The sequence below is a fragment of the Meles meles genome, chromosome 6 (genome assembly GCF_922984935.1).
Source record: "Meles meles chromosome 6, mMelMel3.1 paternal haplotype, whole genome shotgun sequence".
Classification (NCBI taxonomy): Eukaryota; Metazoa; Chordata; class Mammalia; order Carnivora; family Mustelidae; genus Meles; species Meles meles.
Window position 1 is genome coordinate 71,492,664 of NC_060071.1, and position 25,101 is coordinate 71,517,764.

The window sequence follows — 25,101 nt, forward strand, 5'->3', positions numbered from 1 at the left end:
ACCCAGTCCCTTCCTTTCCAAGAGGACGATGAATTTCAAAAAGCCACTCAGAGTAATGGCAAAAGTGCCAGAACGATTTTCACAAGGGCACAGAATCCCACTGTGGCCTGACCATCTTCCCAGGGCACACAGATGTTCTCTTCATCCTTTCAGTGGTGTGGGCTAGATTTTCTGGTGTTCCTTCAATTGATCATCCTATCAATCATCCTATGCCCAGAGTCACGACATTCCCATAATGAGGCATGGAGCTGGAGAAAAGCAAGGGAGAGCTGAAGGAGGGGACTCAGCTCACCAGACATTCTTGGAGGACTTTCTGATTACTCTCCTACCCCAGTAAGACTGGGCAACAATGCCCAAACCAGCTTCCAGGCCAGAGTACATGTAGTACTAACAGGACATTCTCTTCCAGTATCAATTTTGCATAAAAAAATAAAAAGAGAGGGGGAAAAAAACCTATCATCTGAATTTAATGTAACCGTAGATGGCTAAGGGAAAAAAAAGGTCTAGCCAAAAGTATGCTGTTTTTATCTTGATACTGATTTCAATATGTAGCTGGAAAAAAAAATATTTGTGAAAAAAGATTAAGTAATTTTCAGACTGATTTTTTTTTGTCCATTGGACACACCACCATAATGGGCTTCTTAGCATCAACAGAAGGATTTTGAATGAGTTTTCTTTCAGTCTGAGTATTAAATCTGTGCATCTTTTGTCTTGTTCACAACTGTGCAAGGTGACCGATTGTGACCAATGTTAACTGACAGGTCTGAGGGAAAGGCAAGGGACACTGGAAAACAATTTTGCTCTAAGCTGGAAGCTATGGAATTCCAGAAAACAATGAAGACTGGAAAAATCATACGGACCATACTGCCCTAAAGCTTAAAGCTGACTCCATCTAAGCTGCATCTATCAAGCTGTGAAAGCCTGAAAATAGATACATGACCCACTGCTGATATGGATTTTGCACGCTGTTATAAACCCAACAGCTTCTTAATGGCATAAAGAGATACATATAATGGTACCTGAAAATCTATACTATCATATTTTTAAAATTTCAAAATATTAGGAAATATAATTATTAAATGTTAATATTAGAGGTTATGGCTTACAGCTAGGAGAGAGGACGGTACAACAAGTACCAGAGTGGGAATCCAAAGAAGGGAATTTTAGCACTATCTAAATGACTTCAAACATTTAGTTTGAAAGTGTGCAACTGGATATGTTCTTTATCCCATTCAGTATTAACATTCTCTGCTTCTGACCTAGATCTACAATATAACTTCTAGAATACAGTGGGCTGTAAGAGTCAACTTTATTGTTCTTTGAAACTTAAAATGTTTTTAAGAGGTCCCACTTCCTTAGAACTGGAGTATTTTTTTCACAGCTACCTTAACCAGGTATAGCATGTTCAAGCACATATCATTCTAAATTCTATGATGATTAATAACTTCAAAACAATTCGCACCCATAAAGATAATTCCAGCAGGGTCCAGTGGATTAAGCTGCTGCCTTCGGCTCAGGTCATGATCTCAGGGTCCTGGGATCGAGCCCCGCATCGGGCTCTCTGCTCCGTGGGGAGCCTGCTTCCTCCTCTCTCTCTGCCTGCCTCTCTGCCTACTTGTGATCTCTCTCTGTCAAATAAATAAATAAAATCTTAAAAAAAAAAAAAAATTCTGATTATGCAGTTTCAGGGCAAGTAGATATTAAACTTCTGTGTAATTTATGAACCGCACCTGAAATCAGATGCTGTCTTTCCCCCATATGATATACTGTGGTTATTCACAAAGAAGACTAAGGACACAGACCCAATCCCAGACAAGTGACTTAGAATGAACTAGTCCTCATTGCTGGGGTTTAGGAGTTGATACAACGGCAGTGCATATGAATCTAAATGAAACTTTGTATCCCTCCAAGTAGAGCTGAAAAGGAAGTTTGCTCTGAGTTGAGGAAGTTTGTAACATAACTTGTTACATTACTGCCAGACATTGCATGTGCACTCATCAAAGAAAAGGGAGTTTGATGCTGCCTACTTATTTCCCTCTTATGGAAAAAGCATTTGTTATGGCCTTGGATGCCAGGCTCTTTTTGGCAAGTAGCAATAGTGGTGAATATGAACACATTCTCTCCACACAATTTTCAGGAGCTCAATCTGTAAACTAAATGCAAATATACAAATTTACCTCCAGTTATTTTTCTGTTTGATTAACATTAAAAGGCTTCCATTTGATAGGCAGAAAAGAAAATACCAAATTTGTACCAGGAGCATAAACGTAAGAGTTAATCTCTCAAAAAAAAAAAAAAAAATTAAACATACATTTTAACTAGAGAAACATCAAAAGATATGTCTTTTTGAATGATATTTAATGATTAAATTTAAATTCATGTCTCTAGAACTATGCAAAAACATGTGTCTTGAACATTTTAACCCAAATATTGGTTCAAAAATATTTCATGTTTTAATATTTAATTTGATTCAGCTGGATCTCTTATTTTGGGTCTATAAAAGTGGAAAAAGCTGCAGGGTTTTTCTGGTTCAATAGCACAAAGGCATATTATTTCTGGTAAGAATATGATATTTACACATTCACAGGAATGACAAAGACAGAAGGATTTTGGAACAATTTGCAATAAAGCTTGTCATTGATTTGGGTTTTGCCTGCCCCTCCACCCCTTAACTGCAAAGCATGATATTTCTTACCTTCACATTTTTGTGATGCTTCATTAAATTTGTGTCCAGCAGGACATTTGCACTCAAAAGACCCAACAGTATTAATGCAATTTCCTCCTTGACAGAGCCCAGGGATGGCCTGGCATTCATCCACATCTGTAAGATTTCAGGAGACAGAGAGAGAAGAGGGAGAGATTCATATAAGTCACTGCAGAAGAAATGTGATAGTTTGTCTATAATTATATTACCATATTTATGTCAGTGAGTTATTTGTTCATCACAATATTTGCAATATGATGTGAGAAACTTTCTTACAACTACCTGTAAAATCAATTATTTGAGCAGCATCACTTGGTCAATAATGTTTTATAAGAAGTCACAAATATTGTTACTCTTCCCACCTTCTGTCTTCCCTACGTAGGGGGGAATATTTATACTGATTTTTATGGATTTTATTATGCATGATGCAAATTACAGGGATACAATGATTAAAAGGCTGCCGGTAATAACTAGAGTTATTCAAGAAATCCTCAGAATCATAATGCAACACATTTCTATAGTAAAACTGTCTAAGACTTATATTGAATGATTCAGTTAAAACAGAATTTACTTAAGATCACTTGGATTACACGACACAGTGAATGTTTTAATGCAAATGAAATGGGAGATATTTACCTTCCATTCTGTATTATTGCCTTGTGCAGTAAAACTTAAACAACCCAGGAAATCGGACTGAGAAGTGAGAGACACCCCAGATGAATGTGTAGTCGCACTGCAGACTCACCTTGCTGGCACAGCAGCCACCAGAGGGAACCTTTTTAAAGGTAAGTCAGTGTGTCCTTCCCAGCTCAAAACTCAAGCCCATATCTTAGAAGATTCTACCTGCTCCCTCTACTTTCTGACCTCATCTTCTGGCCTCCTCTCTCTCTCACTCCTCTCCCTCCACACCGGCTTCCTTGCCAGTCCTTAATGATACCGAGGATGAACTTGCCTGGAGCTTTATAGGAGTGGCCCCCCTACCTGAATTATTCTCTCTCCATAAAGCTGCATAAAGGTTCATGTTGTCCTGTGCATCAGGTCCCTGTTCCACTCTGGCTGTGGATCCTTCCCCCACCAATCTAACAGCAATAGCCATCATTCATCACGCTTCTTTGCTTATTTTTTTCCATAGGACGCATCATCAGCCAACCTGATAAATACTCATTTGCTTTGTTTTGTTTCACAAATCCTTTGTCTTTAATGCAAATTTCAGAGAGCAGGTTCTTTGTTTTGTTCACAGCTGTATCCTTGGCACCTAATAATTGTGGTCCCACATGTAAGCCCAAATATGAACCCCCGAGGAACAAAAGCAATCATTCCAGGCTCATTATGTTCAGTTAGAAAGATTGTAAAAAATACATCATGTACATTCTTTCCATCTCTTCATATATAACACACAAAGGTCTAGTTTAATAAAGGAACCCCCAGGGTAGCAGTCTAACATTTCTTTCCCTCACTTTGCATATTCTTTAAGAAATCTGGAAACCTAGGGGCGCCTGGGTGGCTCAGTGGGTTAAAGCCTCTGCTTTCGGCTCAGGTCATGATCCCGGGGTCCTGGGATCCAGCCCCGCATCAGGCTCTCTGTTCAGCAGGGAGCCTGCCTCCCTTCCTCTCTCTCTGCCTGCCTCTCTGCCTACCTGTGATCTCTGTCTGTCAAATAAATAAATAAAATCTTAAAAAAAAAAATTAAAAAAAAAAGAAATCTGGAAACTTAGTGTACTCGCTTGTTTTACTCCTCATTGTATGAGCAAGAGAACGATCACCAATTTTAAGATCTCTAATAACCTGTGTTCTTGATAAAAGTTGACATGAAGGAAAGGATACTAAAGGAGCAACAATTTATTTTGCTAGAAAAGTGTCACTGTTTTAAATGGACTGTTCCAGCCCACAAATGAACCACTACATGTGGAGTATAATTAGATTATATTTTATAGCTGATCTCAATTTTGTCTTAGACCAGAAGTTTCCATTCTCTTGATACACTGAATAAGTTATTAAAATGTTATTTGAAATTGATGGTACATATAAGCAAAACTTGATAGTCTTGTTGGTCATAATTTTTGGCCAAGAGGAAAGATGTATGAGGGCTCTTCTCTGCTGGCCATACCTTCCAAGACTGAAGACAGAATAAGCTCTTTTATGAACCCATTTGCCCACAGCCCCCTCACATTTGGCTCAAGGTCTGAAAACAACAGCAAAGGGACAGAGCTCCCAAGCCAATAGCAGAATCATTCAGAAAAAAACACAACCAAACGTGACGAATTTCATTCTCAAATTGGCAGTATGACTGCCATTTTGATTTCATGCATTTCACAAAGTTCCTGATAGAAATATTGCCCCCCACCCCCGACGTCTAATAGCAGAGTCAGGAAGGGACAGAAAGAAAATCCTGGACACATCGAGGTCATAGGAAAGGCATAGTAAAGCCACAGAGCAGTCGCTCTTCCCTCTCCCTCTTCATTCTCTTTGCCCCAATTCCCTTAGTGCGTCAACCTCTGACAAAGACTCATGGACACCACTTCTGGCTTTCTGGTCTAAGTCAGTGCATTCATGGGTAGTAGCTGGCTTTAGGACGCCAAGACCAGGAGTTTCTTCAAAACTCATTGGGACTTTCTAAGGATGAGGAAAAATAAAGAAGGTGCCCGAGAAAGGGGGAATGAAATTTACTTTTTATTTTCTAAAATCACACACTAGACCCGTCTGTAATTCCTTCATTTCGAAGTGACTTCTTGCTGCTCCTGACATGCAGAAGGACAAGTTGAAGGGCACATAAAGGAGCTGTATGCTATATTATACATCGTAGTTGGGAGCCAGGACCAACAGTGTTTATCACAAGTGGAATTTGTGGAAGTATAATTTAATGGAGACCCACAGACCTGTAGGATTAAACCCAAATTCTGTTTTACTGCCTATTAGCCTAGAATCAACATATAGAATAAAACCAAACTAGGATGTGTCTGCCTCAGAAAAGCGTACCCTGAATTTTCTGAAAATATTGCAACTTGCTTAAAAAAAGCCCTGAAGATGTCTAAAGGAAACAGATACAGCCTGGGAGTTTTCAATCCCATCAGTTTAGTGCTGAACTGCCTCCGTTCACTTCCTCCTGTTTCCTGCCAGACATCCAGACAATAAAAGAATTTGTACAGCTGGAAGAACAGGAATGAAAGCCAAAAACAGAGTAAGGGCTTCTATGGGAGGCAGGAGAAGAAGCGAACAGGCGACATCTGGGGATATTTAAAACTGTGAAACAAATCTTAATTTATTTCTGACTTGTAAAAAAAAAAAAAAAAGCATAATGTAGCATGTAGAATGGAGAGAGGAACAATTTTCTTGAGGTCAACTAAGTACAACCCACGAGACAGACGAACTCCAACAATATCAAATGAAGGGAAAAAATTGAGAAAAACAAACTACCTTGTTCACAGATTTTGCTTGGTGTTTACACACAGCATTGCTGCAAACAGAATCATACCAGCCCCTAGAAACACCTCTGGGGTCAGAGGGGGAACTGCTGGCAACGAAAACTCCAGAGAGACCAGCTGCTCCCTCTTGAGCCACGCTCCTCATGCCTGAGTTGGATATCATGCCGTCAGCGAAATCGTGAAGTTATGTCTCTGACACCGCTTTTCCATTCTCTCCAACTTCACTGGAGAATGGCTCTCCAGAACAAATAAGATGAATCCATGAATAACTCCATCGGCCAGAGGCTTACCTTGACAGGCTCCCGTACGGATATTTGGAATGAAGCCTCGGCGGCAGGGGTGGGGCTGGGCGGGGCACATCTCACAGGGGTGGCCCCAGGCTCGGCCCACCGTGGCACAGCAGAGTGTCTTGGTGCAGACAATCCCACTGAGCTGTCCCTGGCACATCTGGTTGCTGACCACAGTAAAACATGGGCCTGTCCTGTAATCTGAAAATAAAGAAGAATTCCATGAAGGTCCAGAAAAGCAGGAACCATCACGCAGAGGAACAGCTGTGCCCCATCCCGCGTGACTCTAAACTGGGAAAGTCTTCAGGGATGGAACCACACATCAATGACTCTGTGTGAAGCCTTGGGCAGACCATTCTATCACTCACCTTCCATGTTCCTCACCTAGGACACAGGGATAAAAACACCAATTCCTACCCACAGTGAAGACACCATTGTAAGATCAAATGAGCGAATGGAAAACACTTTACAACAGTGGGGGTCCTATACGTACACAGCATTATATTAATATACATTCATTCACTCAAAAATATGTGTCAATGTCTACTCTGAATCGGGTCCTGTGCTTGATGTAGATATTTAAATGATTAAAACAGACAAAATTCTTGTTCTCATGGAGCTTACAGTCTATTATTATTCATGCTAGAGAAAGTGAAAAATTTCAGTTTGCAATGAGGCCAGTCATGGCACCTTCTTCCTGGGAGTTCCTAGAACAAAAGAAATGGGTTACTCATTTCTTTTGGATTGGGCCCATCCTATCTCAAATACAAAAAATAAAAAAGCAAGCAAATAAGCAAGCATTTAAAAATATTTACCCATGTGAAGACATTAGGTATTTAAGGTAAAGAGTAAGGACATTGGTCCAAAATCATTGTAACCCTTGGGCAAAAGTCCATCTTCAAGCGGACAGGGATAACTGAAGGCCACAGGAGAATTTCCAAGTATTCTCACTGGTTTAAAAAAAAAAAAATCTGCCTCAGTTTTTGTTCTATTCTGTTTTGTTTTGCTAAAAGGAGAAAGTCAATCTGGATTCAACAGCCAAAAAACAAGGAAGATGAACACGTAGTGAGCAGAGAAGACCAAAGTCAGGTGGTCCTCAGTCTCTCTCTGAGAGAAATCGAGACCATAATATCTCTTTCTGTTCTACAGTGACCTTGATAGATAAGGGAAGCTGAGTTGTGACAAGACCCATGAGTGTCTATCCACTACCCAAAACTGCATGCTTCCCCATGTCATTTTGAGAATTGACAATTTTGTCAATTTTGAGAATGACATGGGGAAGCATGCAGTTTTGGGTAGTGGGATCCAGCAGAAAATAAATAACTCCAGTAAGTTCCTTTCACCACTGAATTCTACAGCTTATGAAAGTCAACATGTGTGCTGATGAAACCTCTGGGTTAGGTTTTGACTTTTCTTATTTCTTTCTCTAGGGAGGGAGGCACACCTCTGTTTGGTGTATTCTCTCTTGCTTTCTCTGCTGCAGTTATGACCCAGCAGGTCCCTCTCACTAAATGTTCTTCCTCACTCTCCCTTTTTTCTTGCTGGAATGAGCCACCTGTGCTCAATGGCACTGCCTTAATGCCCATGCTGCCCTAATGTCCATGTGGAAAGATGAGCTTTCTGAGCACTTCCTAAAACAAAACATCACCCAGTCAAGTTCAGCAAGAGGAGGAGGCCCAAATTATGGTAGCACTTGAGAGACGGACAGCGTGCCCAAAATGTCAAGTCCCCATTTCCACATCTCCCTTTCCATGCAAGTGCTTGCCAAAGCATGCTGTGTGTATTGCTGATGGGATGCAAGATGGCTTTAGATGGTCAGGTTTTAATAGTCACTTGCCAATTCTAATTTGTATTATTAAAAATCATAACCATAACGGACTCGCATTTCACAAATACATTTGCTATGATGAGGATGAATAAAAAAAGTTTAACTCAATTTGAAGAAAATACTAAGTAAACACAGGTACAGGATATGCAAACAGGTCAAAAAATTGTTTAGCTTGTACGTAAACACCACCAGTGTCCAAAAAACTAACCTTATACCTTTCTTTGCCTTGAGTTTCTAATGTTCTGGCCCCACCCACCTTTCTAGTCTCATCTTGTTGCTTTCTCAGTTTATTGTCTTTTTACTTTGTTCGTGCAGTTATTTTATCCTACTGATTATTTTTCAGTTTTATATAGCCAAATTCTAGGTATATTCTATTTAATATGTTTTAAAATATGTCAGATCTATTTAAAATCTATTTTTTTACATAGCATTGAATTCAAGCAAGAATACAAAAATTAGGGGTGCCTGGGTGGCTCAATGGGTTAAGCCTCTGCCTTCCGCTCAGGTCATGATCCCAGGGTCCTGGGATGGAGCCCCGCATCGGGCTCTCTGCTCAGCAGGGAGCCTACTTCCCCCTCTGTCTCTGCCTGACTCTCTGCCTACTTGTGATCTCTGTCTGTCAAATAAATAAATAAAATCCTTTAAAAAAATACAAAAATTAAATGCTGTTGAATAGATCCCCACCCTCATTTCATTCTGTCAATAAAGAAAAATGACAACACCATGACAGTTTGCAGCAAAACTTCTCTTAAAGGCAATAAATACATGGGCAAAGTCAAATGCTGTAATCCTTCATTATTTGGCTCAATTCTTCCAAATACTACCTAGAGGCATTTAAAAAATCCTTATCTAACATACGACATTTCTTTATGACTTTATTACATAGTTTTGTGATTCAAAAATAATTATTTCAGACAATTAGGAAAAGGTATCAACATAAATAAGAAAATTAAAATCACATGTAACTCCACCTAAAGAAATCTTTCATACATATTGGTTATATTATCTTAACCTAATTTTACGTGTGTTTTTTTCTTTATCACAAACTAGGAACTATATTAAATCTGTAATTTTGAATCTTAACAGTGCCCAAAGCATTTTCCCATGTAACCACTATTCCAAAATATGATTTTAATTGCTGCATTAATGGGTGTACTTGATGGATAATTTTCTATCAAGTTATAACATAATTTATTCAATAATTTTCTTACTGTGTGTCATTTAAATTGTTTCCAATTCTTCATTATTACACACAGCATTCACCATACATTACTGATGAACTCCTTGAGGATGAAAAATAGTCTCATGAAACAGCCACCAAGATTTTTATAACTACATATGCATATTATATTTCTCAGGCTAAAAAGATCATAGCAGCATAATCTTTTATTTAAAAAATAAATAAAACCTTCTGTGTTAGGTTACAAGGAAAGAAATATAAGTTTGTTTCTTGTCTTAATTTATGGAGTTAAGTGCAAGTTCTTGAATCAAACAGGCTCATGGTGGCATGCCATTTTCAGTCTTTAAAAAACATAATGGAACATGAATTTGAATTTACAGTCCTCTCTTCAACACTGTTTGGATTTGGTTTTGCTGCTCATTTGTCAAGACAGCCTACCAGAAAGATTCATATATGAGGATCGCAGAGACTTAGGGTAGGTGTAAACACGTTTTGAGACTGACACCAGCAAAATCAAGGCACGCTACAAAATACTAAGACAATCTGATTCAGTCCTATCTGACACGGCCTCATGATTTCAGACATGAATTCCTCATTGGGAGACCCTCATAAAAAGAAAATAACCCTCAGACTTTTCCAGGGTAAATGACTTTTTACTCTTATTTCAATATGAAATGCATGGAATAGAAATGGAAACTATTGGAGTGCCTGGGTGACTCAGTCATTATGCCTTTGCCTCAGGTCATGATCCCAGGGTCCTGGGATGGAGCCCCACATCAGGTTCCCTGCTCAGCAGGAAGTCTGCTTCTCCCTCTCCCTCTTCCCCTGCTGTGTTCCCTCTCTTGCTGTGTCTCTCCCTGTCAAATAAATAAATAAAATCTTAAAAGAAAAAAAAGAAAGAAAGAAATAGCAACAGTTAATTCTGACAATTTTCATTAGGCATCTCTAGAGTGCATAGGGACCCACCTTTATTAAATATACTGGATATTTGGCAAATAGTTGGAGTATGTATAACAGAATCTAGACTTAACACATTTCTAAATAATGCTATGGACAGAAAACCAAACCATTTGACAGTGCAGATTAGTAAGTGGACATAAAATGTATCTTTTAGGGCCACATTTTCAATAAAAATTGCTGAGTGCAGAGAGAGAGGCATAGTCTGGATGAAACAGAATTGGATCTAAAAACCTCTTGGAAGGTAAATGCTCTATTAACGTGGTTTTCAAATGTCATTCTGATTTGGCAGCATGTGCTTTTTGTCCTGTGCTTCATTTAGATTGCCAAAGTTATGCTGTTTTTTGTCCAATACTTTAACCACAGGAAAAAAAAAAACCTGCCCACACTCCCAATTCCTTACTAATAATCCAATTATTTACAATTATTCCCATAGCACTTACGTGATACTAGGCTAAATTTATATACTTTTTTTTTTTTTTTTTTTTTTTTTTTTTTTTTCAGATAGTCCCAGCACAAGACAGGGAATGTGCCTAATCCAATGCTTGGGTAATGTCTGACTCATTCCTTCAACGTAAATCATTAATCCTAATGCAACAAAATATAGTATTAAAAATACTTTCTGTTTGCAAATTGTTCCACACTCACTTCCTCATAAGATCTCCATGAACTAGGGCAACGGGCCAAGCCTTTCCCAAATTAAAATGCAATTTTAATTGTTTTTAACTGGCTTACTTTAGTGTGGCTTGTTCATGGGAAATTCTGCATCTATGTGTTCCCATTCTGAGTGGTTGAGGCTCCAGGGCTCTTTCACTGTCCTCATAGATTTAGCCTCAAGACTTAGGATCTGACCAACGTGTATGTGTGGCTTCGGATCCTCGGCCCTTTCCCAGAGCTGCAGCTGAGAATGCTGGGACCCACAGTGTTACCTCACTTTCATTTGTAATCAGACTTCACCCTGAAGCAAAGGCATCATGCACAGAGAAAGAATATTCTGTGGTACAACAAATTCTTGTCACTCCTGCCCAGTCACTAAACCACAAACTACCGGGAAGGCACAAGGATATAATTTGGGGCAGTAGGCTCCAATTATTTTAAATCCTTCTTTTCATAAAAATTACAAACAAAAGAAAGAGATATCAATTTATCCATGACAGGGTCACAGCGTGCTTCTTCCCTTCAGGTAGGTTGGCCTGGGATGCATTAGACTCCTAACATGTGGAACGTCAATACAATCCTGAGGAAAGAGTTCAAGAACTTTCAGTCTGAGGAAAATTAAGGCAAAGAAGTTCCATGATCATAATTAGTCTCATAACTGATGCCATTTCTTCTTTCTCCAATTATTCTTAACCCTAGGACATAACCAAATCACCTGGGGAAGTTTGGCAAAATGCTAACGTCTGGGCCTCACCCCAGTCTTACGAAAGCCCCTCCCCCTCCCTCACTCTCATCCCCTAGAATCCAATTTAGTAGATGTGGCATGGGGCCTGGGTGTCTGCCTTTTGCAAAAGCCCCCCAAAATGATTTTGCCCTCTAGAGATCTAAGTTCAATCTCTCTCTCTCAACTTTTATTGAGAAGTGCTTATGTTCCGTTATTAATTGGAGGTGTCTGCAAGATAGCTGACTGCTTACCTGAAGGTCTAACCTTAGAAATGTGAAAAGCCCATGAGCTGGGATCGCTGCTACTCAATATAGTCCAATCCCATTGTGCTCATTTCCATAGTGTTGACTGATTATGAGGCACTTCACTATGTCTTTTATTAATTATACCAACCACAAGCTCACTAAAACAAACAACAGATCAAAATTTAAGGACGCTAACCACCCACAGCTCCACTGTTCTAACAGTCAACTGGTCTCATGTTTCTAAGCTCTTCCCCTCCCAGTGTTACAAAGCACATCTAAATACATGACATCACTCCACTACCAGGAACTCCCACTTCCAACTGCCCTGCCCAGTGCCAGACATGGTACCTGAGTGAAATGCCAGGGGGATTCTCCACCCAGGTTCCAAAGACATTGATCAAAGCTAGCATCAGTAACACCAAAAGTTAAACTTTTAATTTCCTCAAGAATTGCACTATTATAGATCACTTTAAAATACCTCCATGACTCCTGATTTCATTAAATAGAAAGTACTAAACATCATCTATGAAGTTTATGCCAAAAATAGTCAAACCTCTATCAAAGGAGTTTTCCAGACCCAACCTGTAGCAGAGACGACATATGGGGTAGAAGAACAAGACAAATGACACCAGAAGGCAACACTCAGAAAACCTAGAATGTGTGATTTTCAAAGGCAACTGTCCTGAACTTTTCCAAAAATAAATGACCCCCCTCTTAAAAAAAACGATGGTAAATGGATTATTTATATTAAAAAGTCATAATAACTGAACCTTAATTGGATTGTTTCAAAAAGAGATAACTGGGGCAATTTTATATGGGCTACATATTATATAATACTGTGGAACTGTTCTTTTAGATATAGTCATGGTATTTTGGTTTTCTATGAAGTAAAGTGTGATGTATGCAACTTAATTTTCAAGTGATTCAGCAAAACAGACAACAAATATATGTAAGTATATACCTAGATGTTATAAATATATATATAATTACACTTATATATTATATGCTAATATTTAATACATATTATATAATATTAATATATATTTATATATACACACATAAACAAATAAGCACATAGAGAATATTATATGTATAAAAGTGGAAAATGTTAAATATTTAATGCAGGTAGAAGGTATATGGGTATACTTTATATTATTATTTCAACTATAACATAAGTTTGTGTAATGTAAGTGTTTAATAATAAAAATTCTGAGGGCGTAAGAATACTTTCCTGGGCTACTTGTCCTATGCAATATTGTCTCTTTCATTTCATCCAAGCTATATATTTTTTTTAAATGACACAATAAATTTCAAATATACTTTCTAATCTATACATTTTTATAAAATACTACATGCAAGGGGCACCTGGGTGGCTCAGTGGATTAAGCCGCTGCCTTCAGCTCAGGTCATGATCTCAGGGTCCTGGGATCGAGCCCCGCATTGGGCTCTCTGCTCAGAGGGGAGCCTGCTTCCCCCTCTCTCTCTGCCTGCCTCTCTGCCTACTTGTGATCTCTCTCTCTGTCAAATAAATAAATAAAATCTTAAAAAAAAATACTACACGCAAGATATTAGTGTGAATATGGTCTCCACAATGTTATTTAAAAAATATGAGCTTTTGGCAAAATTTACTAAGTTACATTGTGCAAAATGTTTATCTTTTAGTAACTGTATCTGAGATGGAGCTTCACTGTTAACGAATTTTTAAAAATTTAGAAATAGAGCAGAAGAATAAGCACAAAACTCTTTTCTTAACATTTGCTGACTTTTAACTTCTCTAATTCATAAAAGTATTAATCATTATAAATTTTAATATAAATATCATTCAAAACTATAGAAACAATGTGATGTACACCTTTTAATTCTAACATTCAGACTAAGTAGTTGACCAAATCCAGACCATAGTTCTGGAACCTGATTATGTGCAGCAGCAACTCAACCACAAAAGACTGTTACTACATTTTATTCTGTTCCATGATGAAGAAAACAGTAAGCAATCTTGTTCAGAGAAGAGAATATCTCATGTCTGAATAATTATTGACCTGACACCATTTATCCCCTCACTGTACATCCTTGTCTTGAAACAGTCTTGACTGATTCTCACTTTCCCCCAATGTTATCACCAAACCACCTTTACTAGGGAAAAAAAAAAGAGAGAGAGAGAGAGAGAGAGAGAGAGAGAGTGGTGGGGTGGATAGAACTCAAATTCTGGGTTGGGTGATATATTTACCATAAAGATAATAAAATCATAGAGTGTCTTCATTTTCTGTGGTCTGCAAATTGCACATTCAAGAACCAGCTGGCTCTGATTTATGCGCTTTGCAAACGGCTGGCATGGACACCGTGTAAAACCAAACTGCAGTTTCACCACAGAGAATCAGCTATTGAACAGCAAGACAAAAACAATGGTATTATATAACCATATGATTTATTTGTTCTTTTATATTTTCTTCAAAGCCACCAAGCATAAAACATTCCCTACATTCCAAAAGCAATATTAATAACATAAGAGTAAAGGGCCCTGTGATCAATGATATTAAATATAACTTTCCAGGGCTGACATATTCTTAGATCAACTTGTGTATCTTAAAAGTGCCTTGTAATATTGCTTAATTTCCAAATACAAAATCTATCTGAGGGGAATTCAGTTTCTGAAGGATTCTAATGGAAAGTTTATTGTTAAAATTGGAAATCATAATTATAAATGAGATTTTCACATTTAGAGAATAAAGGCCTATGCATGTAAAGGGGCAATAAAAATTAACTGATTGGTGTTATTCCAATGTAGGTTCCACCAATATGAGATAGTTAGAAGGGGCAAATTCACTGAGACAAAGTAGAATGGCAGTTTCCAGGGGCTGAGGGGGGAGTGGGGAGTTATTGTTTAGTGGGTATAGTTTTAGTTCAAGAAGGTGAAAAAGTTCTGGAGACATGATGGTGGTGGTTGCACACTATGTCAGTGCACTTAGTGCCACTGAACCACACATCTAAATATGGATAAAATGGCAAATTATGTGTTAGGTATATTTTACCACAACTAAAATATCCCACTACATAAAATAAAATCAGACATTCTGACTTGCATGATCAAGTTCAATGGATAAGCATTACCGTTGTAAAATGTAATCAAGAATTTCTTCATTCAACAAATATTTACCCAGCTACTGTGCTGTATCAGCGAGCAGCGTGAGAAAGTCCCTGACCACATGGAATTTACCATCTGGCAGGGGAAGTAGTCAGCAGATAGGTGAATACATTTAAAATCATTTTAGATTTGAGGCTGTGATTTCGTCTACAAATGAAGTAAGCATGCTGCCATGATAGAGAATAATTGGGGATACCCACCGTGGAAGACTTCTTGGAGAAGAAGGTTATCTATACGAAGGCCTAAAGGATGAGAGCAAGTCAGCTGTGCAAAGTGAGAGTAAGTGCTTCTGAGGTTTAAGACACAACAAGAACAGTGGCTCCGAGCTCGGAGGGGACCCGGGTTCTCCAGTAATGAGAGAAGGCCACTGTGACCAGAGCTCAAAGAGCAAAGGGAGAGAGGTCCGCCACGGGGCTGGAACATTGGGCAGGGACTGGATTACACAGCACATTCCAGGCCATGGTAAAGAATTTGGATTCGGCCTGAAGCTCAGCAGGAAGCCCCTGAAAACACACGTGTTATTTTTAAAGCGTACTGCATAGAGGGGTCAAGAGTGGAAATGGGAAGCTTGCAAGGAGGCTATTGAAGGATCTGAGGAAAGATGGCGGTAGCTAGACAAAGGTGGTGACACAGAAGTGGAGAGCTGCCAGCAGGTGGGGGGTACCTTTGGGGGTGTCTGTGAGGGCTGAGAACCAACAGTGCCTAAAGATGGTTTGCATGTAAAGGGTGAGGGAAACTGCAAAGACAAGGATGACTTCAGGTTTCTGGTTCCAGAAGCTGGATATGTGGCCAGCCACTCACCAAAATTGGGAATCTGAGAAAAGATTAGACTAGAACTACGCAGCAACTTCTTCCTAGAAATATCACCAAAGGCAAGGGAAACAAGGGCAAAAATTAACAATTGGGACTTCATCAAGATACAAAGCTTTTACTCAACAAAGGAAAGAGTCAACAAAACCAAAAGACAACCCACAGAATGAGAGAAGATATTTGCAAACGACATATCAGATAAAGGGCTAGTATCCAGAATCTAAAAAGAACTTACCAAACTCAATACCCAAAGAACAAATAATCCAATCAAGAAATGGGCAGAAGACATGAACAGACATTTTGGCAAAGAAGACATCCAAATGGCCAACAGACACATGAAAAAGTGCTCCACATCACTAGGCAGCAGGGAAAAATAAATCAAAAGCACAGTTAGATACCACCTCACACCAGTCAGAATGGCTAAAATTAACCAGTCAGGAAACAACAGATGTTGGTGAGGATGAAGAAAAAGGGGAATCCTCCTACACTGTTGGTGGTCATGCAAGCTGGTGCAGCCACTCTGGAAAACAGCATGGAGGTTCCTCAAAAAGTTGAAAATAGAACTACCCTATGACCCAGCAATTGCACTACTGGGTATTTACCCTAAAGATACAAATGTAGTGATCTGAAGGGGCATGTGCACTCGAATGTTTATAGCAGCAATGTCCACAATAACCAAACTATGGAAAGAGCCCAGATGTCCATCAACAGATGAATGGCTAACTCGGGAAAATAGCATGGAGGTTCCTCAAAAAGTTGAAAATAGAGCTACCCTACGACCCAGCAATCACACTACTGGGTATTTACCCTAAAGATACAAATGTAATGATCTGAAGGGGGCACGTGCACCTGAATGTTTATGGCAGCAATGTCCACAATAGCCAAACTATGGAAAGAACCTAGATATCTATCAACAGATGAATGGATAAAGAGAATGTGGTATATATGTATACAATGGAATACTATGCAGCCATCAAAAGAAATGAAATCTTGCCATTTGTAACAATGTGGATGGAACTAGAGAGTATTATGGTGAGGGAAATAAGTCAGATCTATCATATGATCTCTCTGATATGAGGAATTTGAGAGGCAGGGTGGGGGTTGTGGGGGTAGGGAAGGAAAGAATGAAAGCAGATGGGATCTGGAGGGAGCCAAACCATGAGAGACTCTTAATTTCACAAAACAAACTACAGATTGCTGGGAGGTGGGGTAGTAGGGTTAGGGTGGCTGCGTTATGGACACTGGATAAGGTATGTGCTATGGTGAGTACTGTGAAATGTTTAATCCTGATGATTCAGAGACCTGTACCCCTGAAAAAATAATACATTATATGTTAATAAAAATAATTTTTAAAGAAGATTAAAAAAAAACAGACGAATGGCTAAAGATGTGGTGTAAACACACACACACACACACAATGGAATACTATGCAGCCATCAAAACCCCTGAAATCTTGCCATTTGCAACAACGTGGATGAAACTAGAGGGTATTATGCAAAGCAAAATAAGTCAATCAGAGAAAGATAATTATTACATGATCTCTCTGATATGAGAAATTTGAGAGGCAGAGTGGGGGGTTGTTGGGGTAGGGAGGCAAAAATGAAACATGATGGGATCAGGGAGGGAAACAACCCATAAGAGACTCTTAATCTCAGGAAACAAACTGAGGGTTGCAGGTGGGAGGATAGGGATAGGGTGCTGGGTGATGGACATTGGGGAAGGTATGTGCTATGGTGAGTGCTATGAATTGTGTAAGACTGATGAATCATAGACCTGTACCCCTGGGACAAATAATACATTATATGTTAATTTTAAAAAATGATTAGGCTCAAACTATCAATAATCAGTATGAAAGGTCTTCACACTTTCACAAAGTACCAAGTATAGGACAGGTGATTTGAATGGATGAGGCTGGCCCTGCATAAAACAATATTATCTGTACATCTTGATGCTATAAAACTTATGTATAATGAAATTACATCTTGGTCTGTGCATTTCAGCTTTTACACTAAATTTCTTGCCCTTCCCTTCCTCTTTTTGAGCAAGCATGTAGTCATATCACATTCACATATTGATGTATAAACTATATGGTTGAAATTCTTCCTTCAAACACATTTGGCTAGTTCTCACAGAAACCCGAGTGTTAAGTACACATGGCTCAGACCAACAATATGTGACGGAATCCTGGCGTGTGGGTGGGATTTCCTCCAGAGGAACTTCACTGCTGCTTCTACAAAATGACAGGGCAAGGGAATCCAAGACCACTAGTATGCTCGCTGCCAGCCCTAAGTTCATTCTACAGGAAATTGATACATACCACACTCCGATGATATTATCAATTCCTAGAGATCTGGTGAAAAACTTAAGGGGAGGACAAAAGTTCAGCTATTTAACCACAACTGAGAAATGTCTCATATAAATTGGGCTTTCTGTACCATCAAGACAGATATATGACAGTGAGATGGTTTAGATACATTGGTTGAAAAGTGTTATTTCTAGAACTGGTTTTTTACCAAATAATCATTTGCTTATGGGTACATGATTACATAGGCTGCTCTTCTCTTCTGCCCTTGTCTGTCTCTGTCTCTGTCTCTGTGTCTCTCTCTCTCTCACACACACACACACAATCGCTGAACTATGATAATATATTATCAGGTAGTTCTCAAGATGACCCTCCTATTCTCGGAACTTTTCTTTGGGAGAAAACGTCTGATGAATGAAAACTTCCTGAGACTGTTTCCAGCTCGAGTCTGGCACTGAACTCAACTGAAGAAAGACAAGTTGGAAGAAAGTACGAGCATTACTCAGAACACATGAGTGAACTGTGCCGAAGTCAGACATGGAAGCTGAGGGAATGGGAGAGGCCACAGTTCCAAATCCTGGTGAGGTCGATTTGATTTATCAAGAAAAGAAGATTTCTGCTTAAAAATCTGTGCATGCTCAGATATCAAAACATGACAGAACACTGCTTTTCTGAGAAACCAAAGAGTAAAAGCATTAGAACCTTAGAACTACATTTTTGCTGCTATTTCGCAATCATCCATTTTTAAGATCTACCACATGGGCCGAGAACATGTTACCAACTGGACAATCATGGCCGCTCCTGGCCTCTTGGCAGCTTCATTGGTAACATACAGGTTTGGATGTTCTGGGACATGTATGTTGCATAGGTGACAACGTTTTAAAGCATCAAATAACAACTGCACAGTAAGCAGCATGCTCTTTGGAAGTAAAAATTATGTTCTGCTCATCCCAGGTAAATAATCTGAGGAGCTAAGGGTGAATGCTATGCTACACAGGCAACAGGTCAATCCAGTTGTAGCTAAGTTTTACCTCATGCGGCTGGTGGGAAGACGGCTCAGAAATTTCCATTCTCTAGAACTGGAAAGAAAATCTCAAGTTGCTCCTGAGACTATGAGGTCTACAACTATTAAATCGTGTACTGTCTAAACACTAAAGGGGCACTGTGTCACTCTGTTCTCTCCTACCACTTACTAAAGATTTACATCAGCTTGGCCAGACATTGGGTTTCATCTGAGGCAGCTAGTTAGATATGTGTGGAAAGTGCATATGGTCAGAAAATAATAAGAGACAGCATTAAAAGTGGTTTAACATGCCCCAAGAGGCAAGCCAAACACCACAATTTTCTCCAACTGTGGAAGAAAAAACAACTTGAACCAGATTTTGGCTCTCTGGATGTATGAACAGGTCTATATTGTATTCCCTTGGATATTTACAAAGCATGTTAACAATAATTAAAATTGAATTTCCAAACCTTTAAGGGTAAAAGTTAGGAATATAATATCAGTGACCTTGGAGAGTGTTATAGTTCAATCTACATCACATTCACCATCCTGGGATTTAACTACTGATATTCAAAACCCACAGCTCCTGCTGGGAGCAACCGTTCTGAGGGCTTTTGCTCATGCAAACATCCTCTACTCAAATGTTCCATTTTCTGCAGTAGTTTTACGGCCAAAAGTAGTGCCTTTGGGTTATCAGCATTCCAATTTCTCTGGTCCACAATTCTTAACTTGATGATCACAGTTAACGGGGACCCCAGAGGTCCAAGAGCGCCCAGATGCTGCTCATAAGTCATGTGTCTGACAGAGCTGGACACAGTGAAGTGGCTCTGATCTCGGAGTACCTGATCCAAGAGGGGCAATAGCATGTTCTCTTCAAGAAATTTGGAACTGGGATTGGGAAGTACTGGTTTTCATTGTTGCAGGGGGCAAGGACCCCAGGTAGGGTTACCTCTGGGGTCCTAGGCCAACAGGTATTTAAAGAAAGCAAAGAGCATGTCACTTGCATGAAGGAAAGATGATGTCTGAGGAGAGGAGCAACGACAGAGAGCAGGCGGCCTCAGGGAAAGGCTGAGAGGGTGGCTGATTCCTGATTCCAGGCCTCGATGAAGCCCTGGTACGTATGGCCCTCAAGGTCCTGGGGCATCCCAAGTATGAATCTCCTTCTCTGCTTCAGCCAGTTTTGTTGCTTGGAACCAATTGCATCTGACCCATATAGGATATGCATTTATACCTTTTTGGAGGAAAAAAGTTTACCATTTTCATCAGATTCTTCAAAGTATTCATGGCTTAAAATAGGCTTAACCCTCTGCACCACTTAGTAAGCAATGAATAAGACCGGGGCATTATTGAGATAACTTGTCCCCATGAGCTGAAGGAGTTTTGTAAAATACGTACCTTGTCATTCTCAAACAAAAGTGAAAATACAAACCCCTTCCCAGTTGGTAACACGAGCCCAAACACACACACCACTTGAGCGGTGACCCAATTACCGAGACTGTAACTCAAGAAAGGCCACATTAAGAACATACACTTGCAGAGAAGTTATCACAGCCATATAGAAGTCAGGAGCTAATTCTCAGTGACATGCAAAGTTCTAGCTGATTTTCCCCTAATGGCACCCAGCATTTGTGGATGTTTTTACCTTGCCTGTTTAAGCAGAATACACTCTAGGGATAGATTGGAAAGGCAGTAGGCCTAAAAAGTCAGGAGGCCTACTTTTCAGTCTTGGCTTAGCAACTAATTTGCTGTGCATCTCAAGTCAGATGCTCTGCCTGTCTGATGGACTTCAAGTGGCCAAGGCATGAGCCATCCAGATGCCCTGGTGGCCTCTCACCTGGCCTGAGCCAGAACATAGCAGTGAGGTTAGGGAGAGAAGGTCACTTTCATCACCCAAGAAAGGCAGTATGATAGAAGCTCATTTTTTCGTTCCCTTTCTTTCTTTCAAGATTTTATTATTTGACTGAGAGAGACACAGTGAGAGAGGGAACACAAGCAGGGGGAGTGGGAGAGAGAGAAGCAGGCTTCCCGCTGAGCAGGGAGTCTGAAGCGATACTCGATCCCAGGACCCTGGGATCATGATCTGAGCCAAAGGCAGACGCTTAACAACTGAGCCACCCAGGCACCCCAGAAGCTCACTTTTTTCACTGGACTTACACCCCCCACCCTTCTTATTTTGGTGAAGGGCGTCACCATGGCTCAGATCACCTAGTCCACAAACCGGAAGGAGGTGTTACAGAAGTCCTCACACCCCACATTCAGTCATCCCTGCAAACCCTGTAAAATATACCACCCCAAGAGCGTCTTAATCAGCCCCTCCTCTATAACGCAAACATCTCTGCTTTGCCATGGATCCCCATTTCCTCTAACCACTTGGTAGTGAACCTAACTGGGTTAGAACCTAGGGCACTCTGTGGAATGGTCCCTACCCAGCTTCATCTCTTGCCACTCCCCTCGGTGCAGTCCTTGTCTGGTGACACTGAGAGGACTAGGGTTCCTCAGCTCACGTCCCTTCTGCTTGGATTGTGCTTCCTCCCCTATTTTTCCAGTAAATCTCTCCTCTGGAAGTCTTGCCCTGACCACCCTCGTCTTCTTCTTCTGTGGCACTAATTAAACCCCATCATAATCACTGATATATATGATTGTTTTTCATTTGACCATGAGCCTTAAGGATAAGTGTTTTATTTCATTAACCTTTATATCCCCAGAGCCTAGACTAGTTTATAAATCCATAATAAGTTCTCAAGTACTTATGAATGAATGAATATGAAAAATTACGTATCTCCCAAGTTAGTCTAAACCTACAATCTTGCGTGCTATTCATTCCCTTTGGCCAAGCCATAATTAACTACTTGTGATTCCCTGAACCTAACCCATCTGACTTGAATCCTTAAACTATGATGATCAGTGTGGCAGTGAGCAGTCACCCATGAGTCAGTTTCTTCTGCCCCCTGGGGTTGCCTTCCCAGGCAGGTAGTATGAGTAGTACATGAAAGCATGCATTTAAAATATTTACCAGAGTTCCTAGTTCTTCCATTTTTTCCCCTTCTTCCCACAGACACTATGGTTACAGATTACTGAGATATTCTGATAGTCTTCAAAACAGATGATGCCACTGACCCATAGACCACAGGACATGTACCTTTTAATCTGTTCTGCAGGGCGGACAGATTTGTTCTGAATCAGCTCTACTCTCTGGCTTGGCCTCCTCTTGTGAATAACAGTTAGGATTTGCAACATAGAGTAAGAGTAAAGGCTGCCACAAAGATCAAGTCAAGCCTGATTCTTGCTCTGAGCAAGCTGAAAGGCACAGGTGGACAGCTGCCTTGCCCCACTCTCTACAGTCCCTTTGTCCTTAGCTACCTTCCAGTCAGTAGTAGACATGTGCCCTGGTCTGTCAGTAAGATGCAAGTGGAGGCCTACAAGATGGAGAGTCAAGGAAAGCTTTTCATTTTCTGATAAAGTGAGACACAGTCACCTGGATAACACCATTGACCTTTATCCTTTTGTCCTTCTAGAAAGATGTGATGCCTAGAAGTCCATCAGCCAACCTGCAGTCATGAGGACAAAAGCCCATGCATGAAGGATGGTAAAGCAGTAAGGAAGAAGAGCCAATGGTTCTGGATGACATTTTTGATTCCTCCAAATTCATTTGTAACATAAGAAAAATTCATCCCTACTCATTTAAGTTCCCGTGGTAGGGGTTTTTGTTAATTCATCCAAACTCATTCCTAACTGAAACACCAATATGTGGATTTTGTTATCATTTGAGATATATATGTATGTATGTATGTATGTATGTATGTATGTATATATATATATATATATATATATATCAGTAAATAATCCAAGAGTAAGATGTTGCATTTCTAAAATTCTTCTGTAGCATATATTTTTAAAACTGAGACCAAAAAGATTGAGCAAAGCAGATTAAGTACATAAATAAATTTCACCCAAATTCAAAGGAGAATTCCAGATATTATTCCTTCATAAACTCATATTCTAAAAAGCAACTTAATTTTCCTTCCTGGCAACTGGATAAGGTGTCTGATGTTGGGACATGACTAGCCTCTGTTAACTTGCCTTAACACTCTACTCTTAATGCATACACATTTTTAAATTAACTAACATAGAAAGAGTCACGTGCATCAATATGACTGCCAGTTCTCATTTGTGGAATACATTCCGTTTTTTAAAATAAGGTCACCAATACCTTTGTTTCTCTATTCTATTTTCAAAACAGTTGGGCTATTTTTTAATGTGATAGGCCCCACATACTGCCCTTAACTGAAAATAAAGACCACTATCCCCTCCCCCGCAAGTTCTCTGCTAGTATAGGTATTTTATTTGTTACCATAACAATCACAAAAATATAGACAAATACAGTGGACATCTGGAACTAATGGAATTCTGGAGCTGTTGCCAAACAGTGGCAATTTCAAACTATGTGTCAATAAGAATGGACTGAAAAGCAAAGAACGATGTAAATGCCGAGGAGGGCCAAGGGTAGGGAGAGACTGGAAGGCATTACTGCATTTGCATCAGCGTGAGGAATTATTCATCTTTACATAGGGCAGCTTTGCTGAGCCCCTGCACAGGCACAGATGGTCGCTACAACCAATAAAAGCAAAGTCTTAGCCTCCTAATCTGATTTGGCTCAAAGAAGGGGAAGGAAAAGGGTGGTAAATGAACTTTATCACACTTTTCTTTCCATTCCCTGCCCCTACTGCTTGTGTGAGAGGAGCTGGTTTTTTGATTGTTTGTTTTAAATCCCAGATGTTGTCGTTAATGTGAAAAGAAAAGATTCATCTAGACCCTGGAAAGTCTTCTGATGACAAGTCTGATTTGAGAGAAGTGCTTAGCCCCTTAATACCGGAAATTCCATAATTATGAGCTGGTTGTGCTTCAAAAGTTTATGTATTAGATGAGCATTGGAATCTCTCATTTTAGAACTGGAAAGAAGCTTATAGACGGAGGAAAGAAAGCACACATGTTAGAGTGTTGTGCTGGCTGCTTTCACATGCTGGCTCCCCTAACTCCCACAGCATTTTTGAGGGAGACTCCCCCATCCCCATTTTACGGAAGAGGAGACTGAGGCTCGCAGTAAGTTAAGACATTTGCCCAAGCCATAGAGAGGTTAAGTGGCAGAATGCAAATTCTGTTTTTGGTATTTCTGAGTCTAAAATTTGTGCTTTTCCCTTACTACTTTGCCTTCCTCAAAGTGATCATACAATTTATACAACGGTCAGCTAAAACTCAGAGAGATGAATTGATCTCCTCAATGTCACAAAAAAAATCAACAGCAGATGGAATTAGAACTCAGACTTCTCAAACCTTGGGTCGGGCCCTCATATTCATAGCTCCTCTTAGGTACAACTTTTCTGTCTTTCTGTTCATCAGCATTAAATCTCAACCCTCAAGATTCGAGCAATATTTGTATTAACATCAGTGATCCTACTTTTCCTACTCCTAAATCTGGAGCTATATGTAAACCTTCAGGGCAGTGTTGGGAGTGTTTGCATGAAATGCAAATTATTCCAAATTTGTTTTCGAAAATATATACACTCTAAACCATGAAAACACAAAAGCAATTTTGGTCTCAGTTGAAAAAGATATGTGTTAAAATTTAAAACAGACCTAGTTACCTCCAGGAGTTGGGATGGGAAAGTCCAAATAGGTATTAGCATTGTTTTAGTGCTTACACTAACTGGTATATATTCTTCTATTACCTTTGTAACTCTCTGCAAACTGAGAAGGACACATCTTATATACCTATATGGCCATGGGCAAATCATTTACTCTCAGCTCTTAAGTTTTCTTAACTATACATAGGGATAATAATA

The 25,101-nt window shown here is 39.7% G+C and overlaps 1 protein-coding gene across 3 annotated transcripts in view; it reads right to left on the reverse strand.

Annotated features, from left to right (window-relative positions):
* Positions 1 to 25,101, reverse strand: part of FBN1 (fibrillin 1) — a 229,460-nt gene that overhangs the window by 118,000 nt on the left and 86,359 nt on the right. For all 3 annotated transcript variants that reach the window (XM_046008182.1, XM_046008181.1, XM_046008183.1), the window contains exons 7-8: positions 6,417 to 6,614; positions 2,696 to 2,821 (exon numbers count right to left, since the gene is read on the reverse strand). In XM_046008182.1, the coding sequence (XP_045864138.1) occupies positions 2,696 to 2,821; positions 6,417 to 6,614 (324 nt within the window). The remainder of the gene's footprint in view (positions 1 to 2,695; positions 2,822 to 6,416; positions 6,615 to 25,101) is intronic.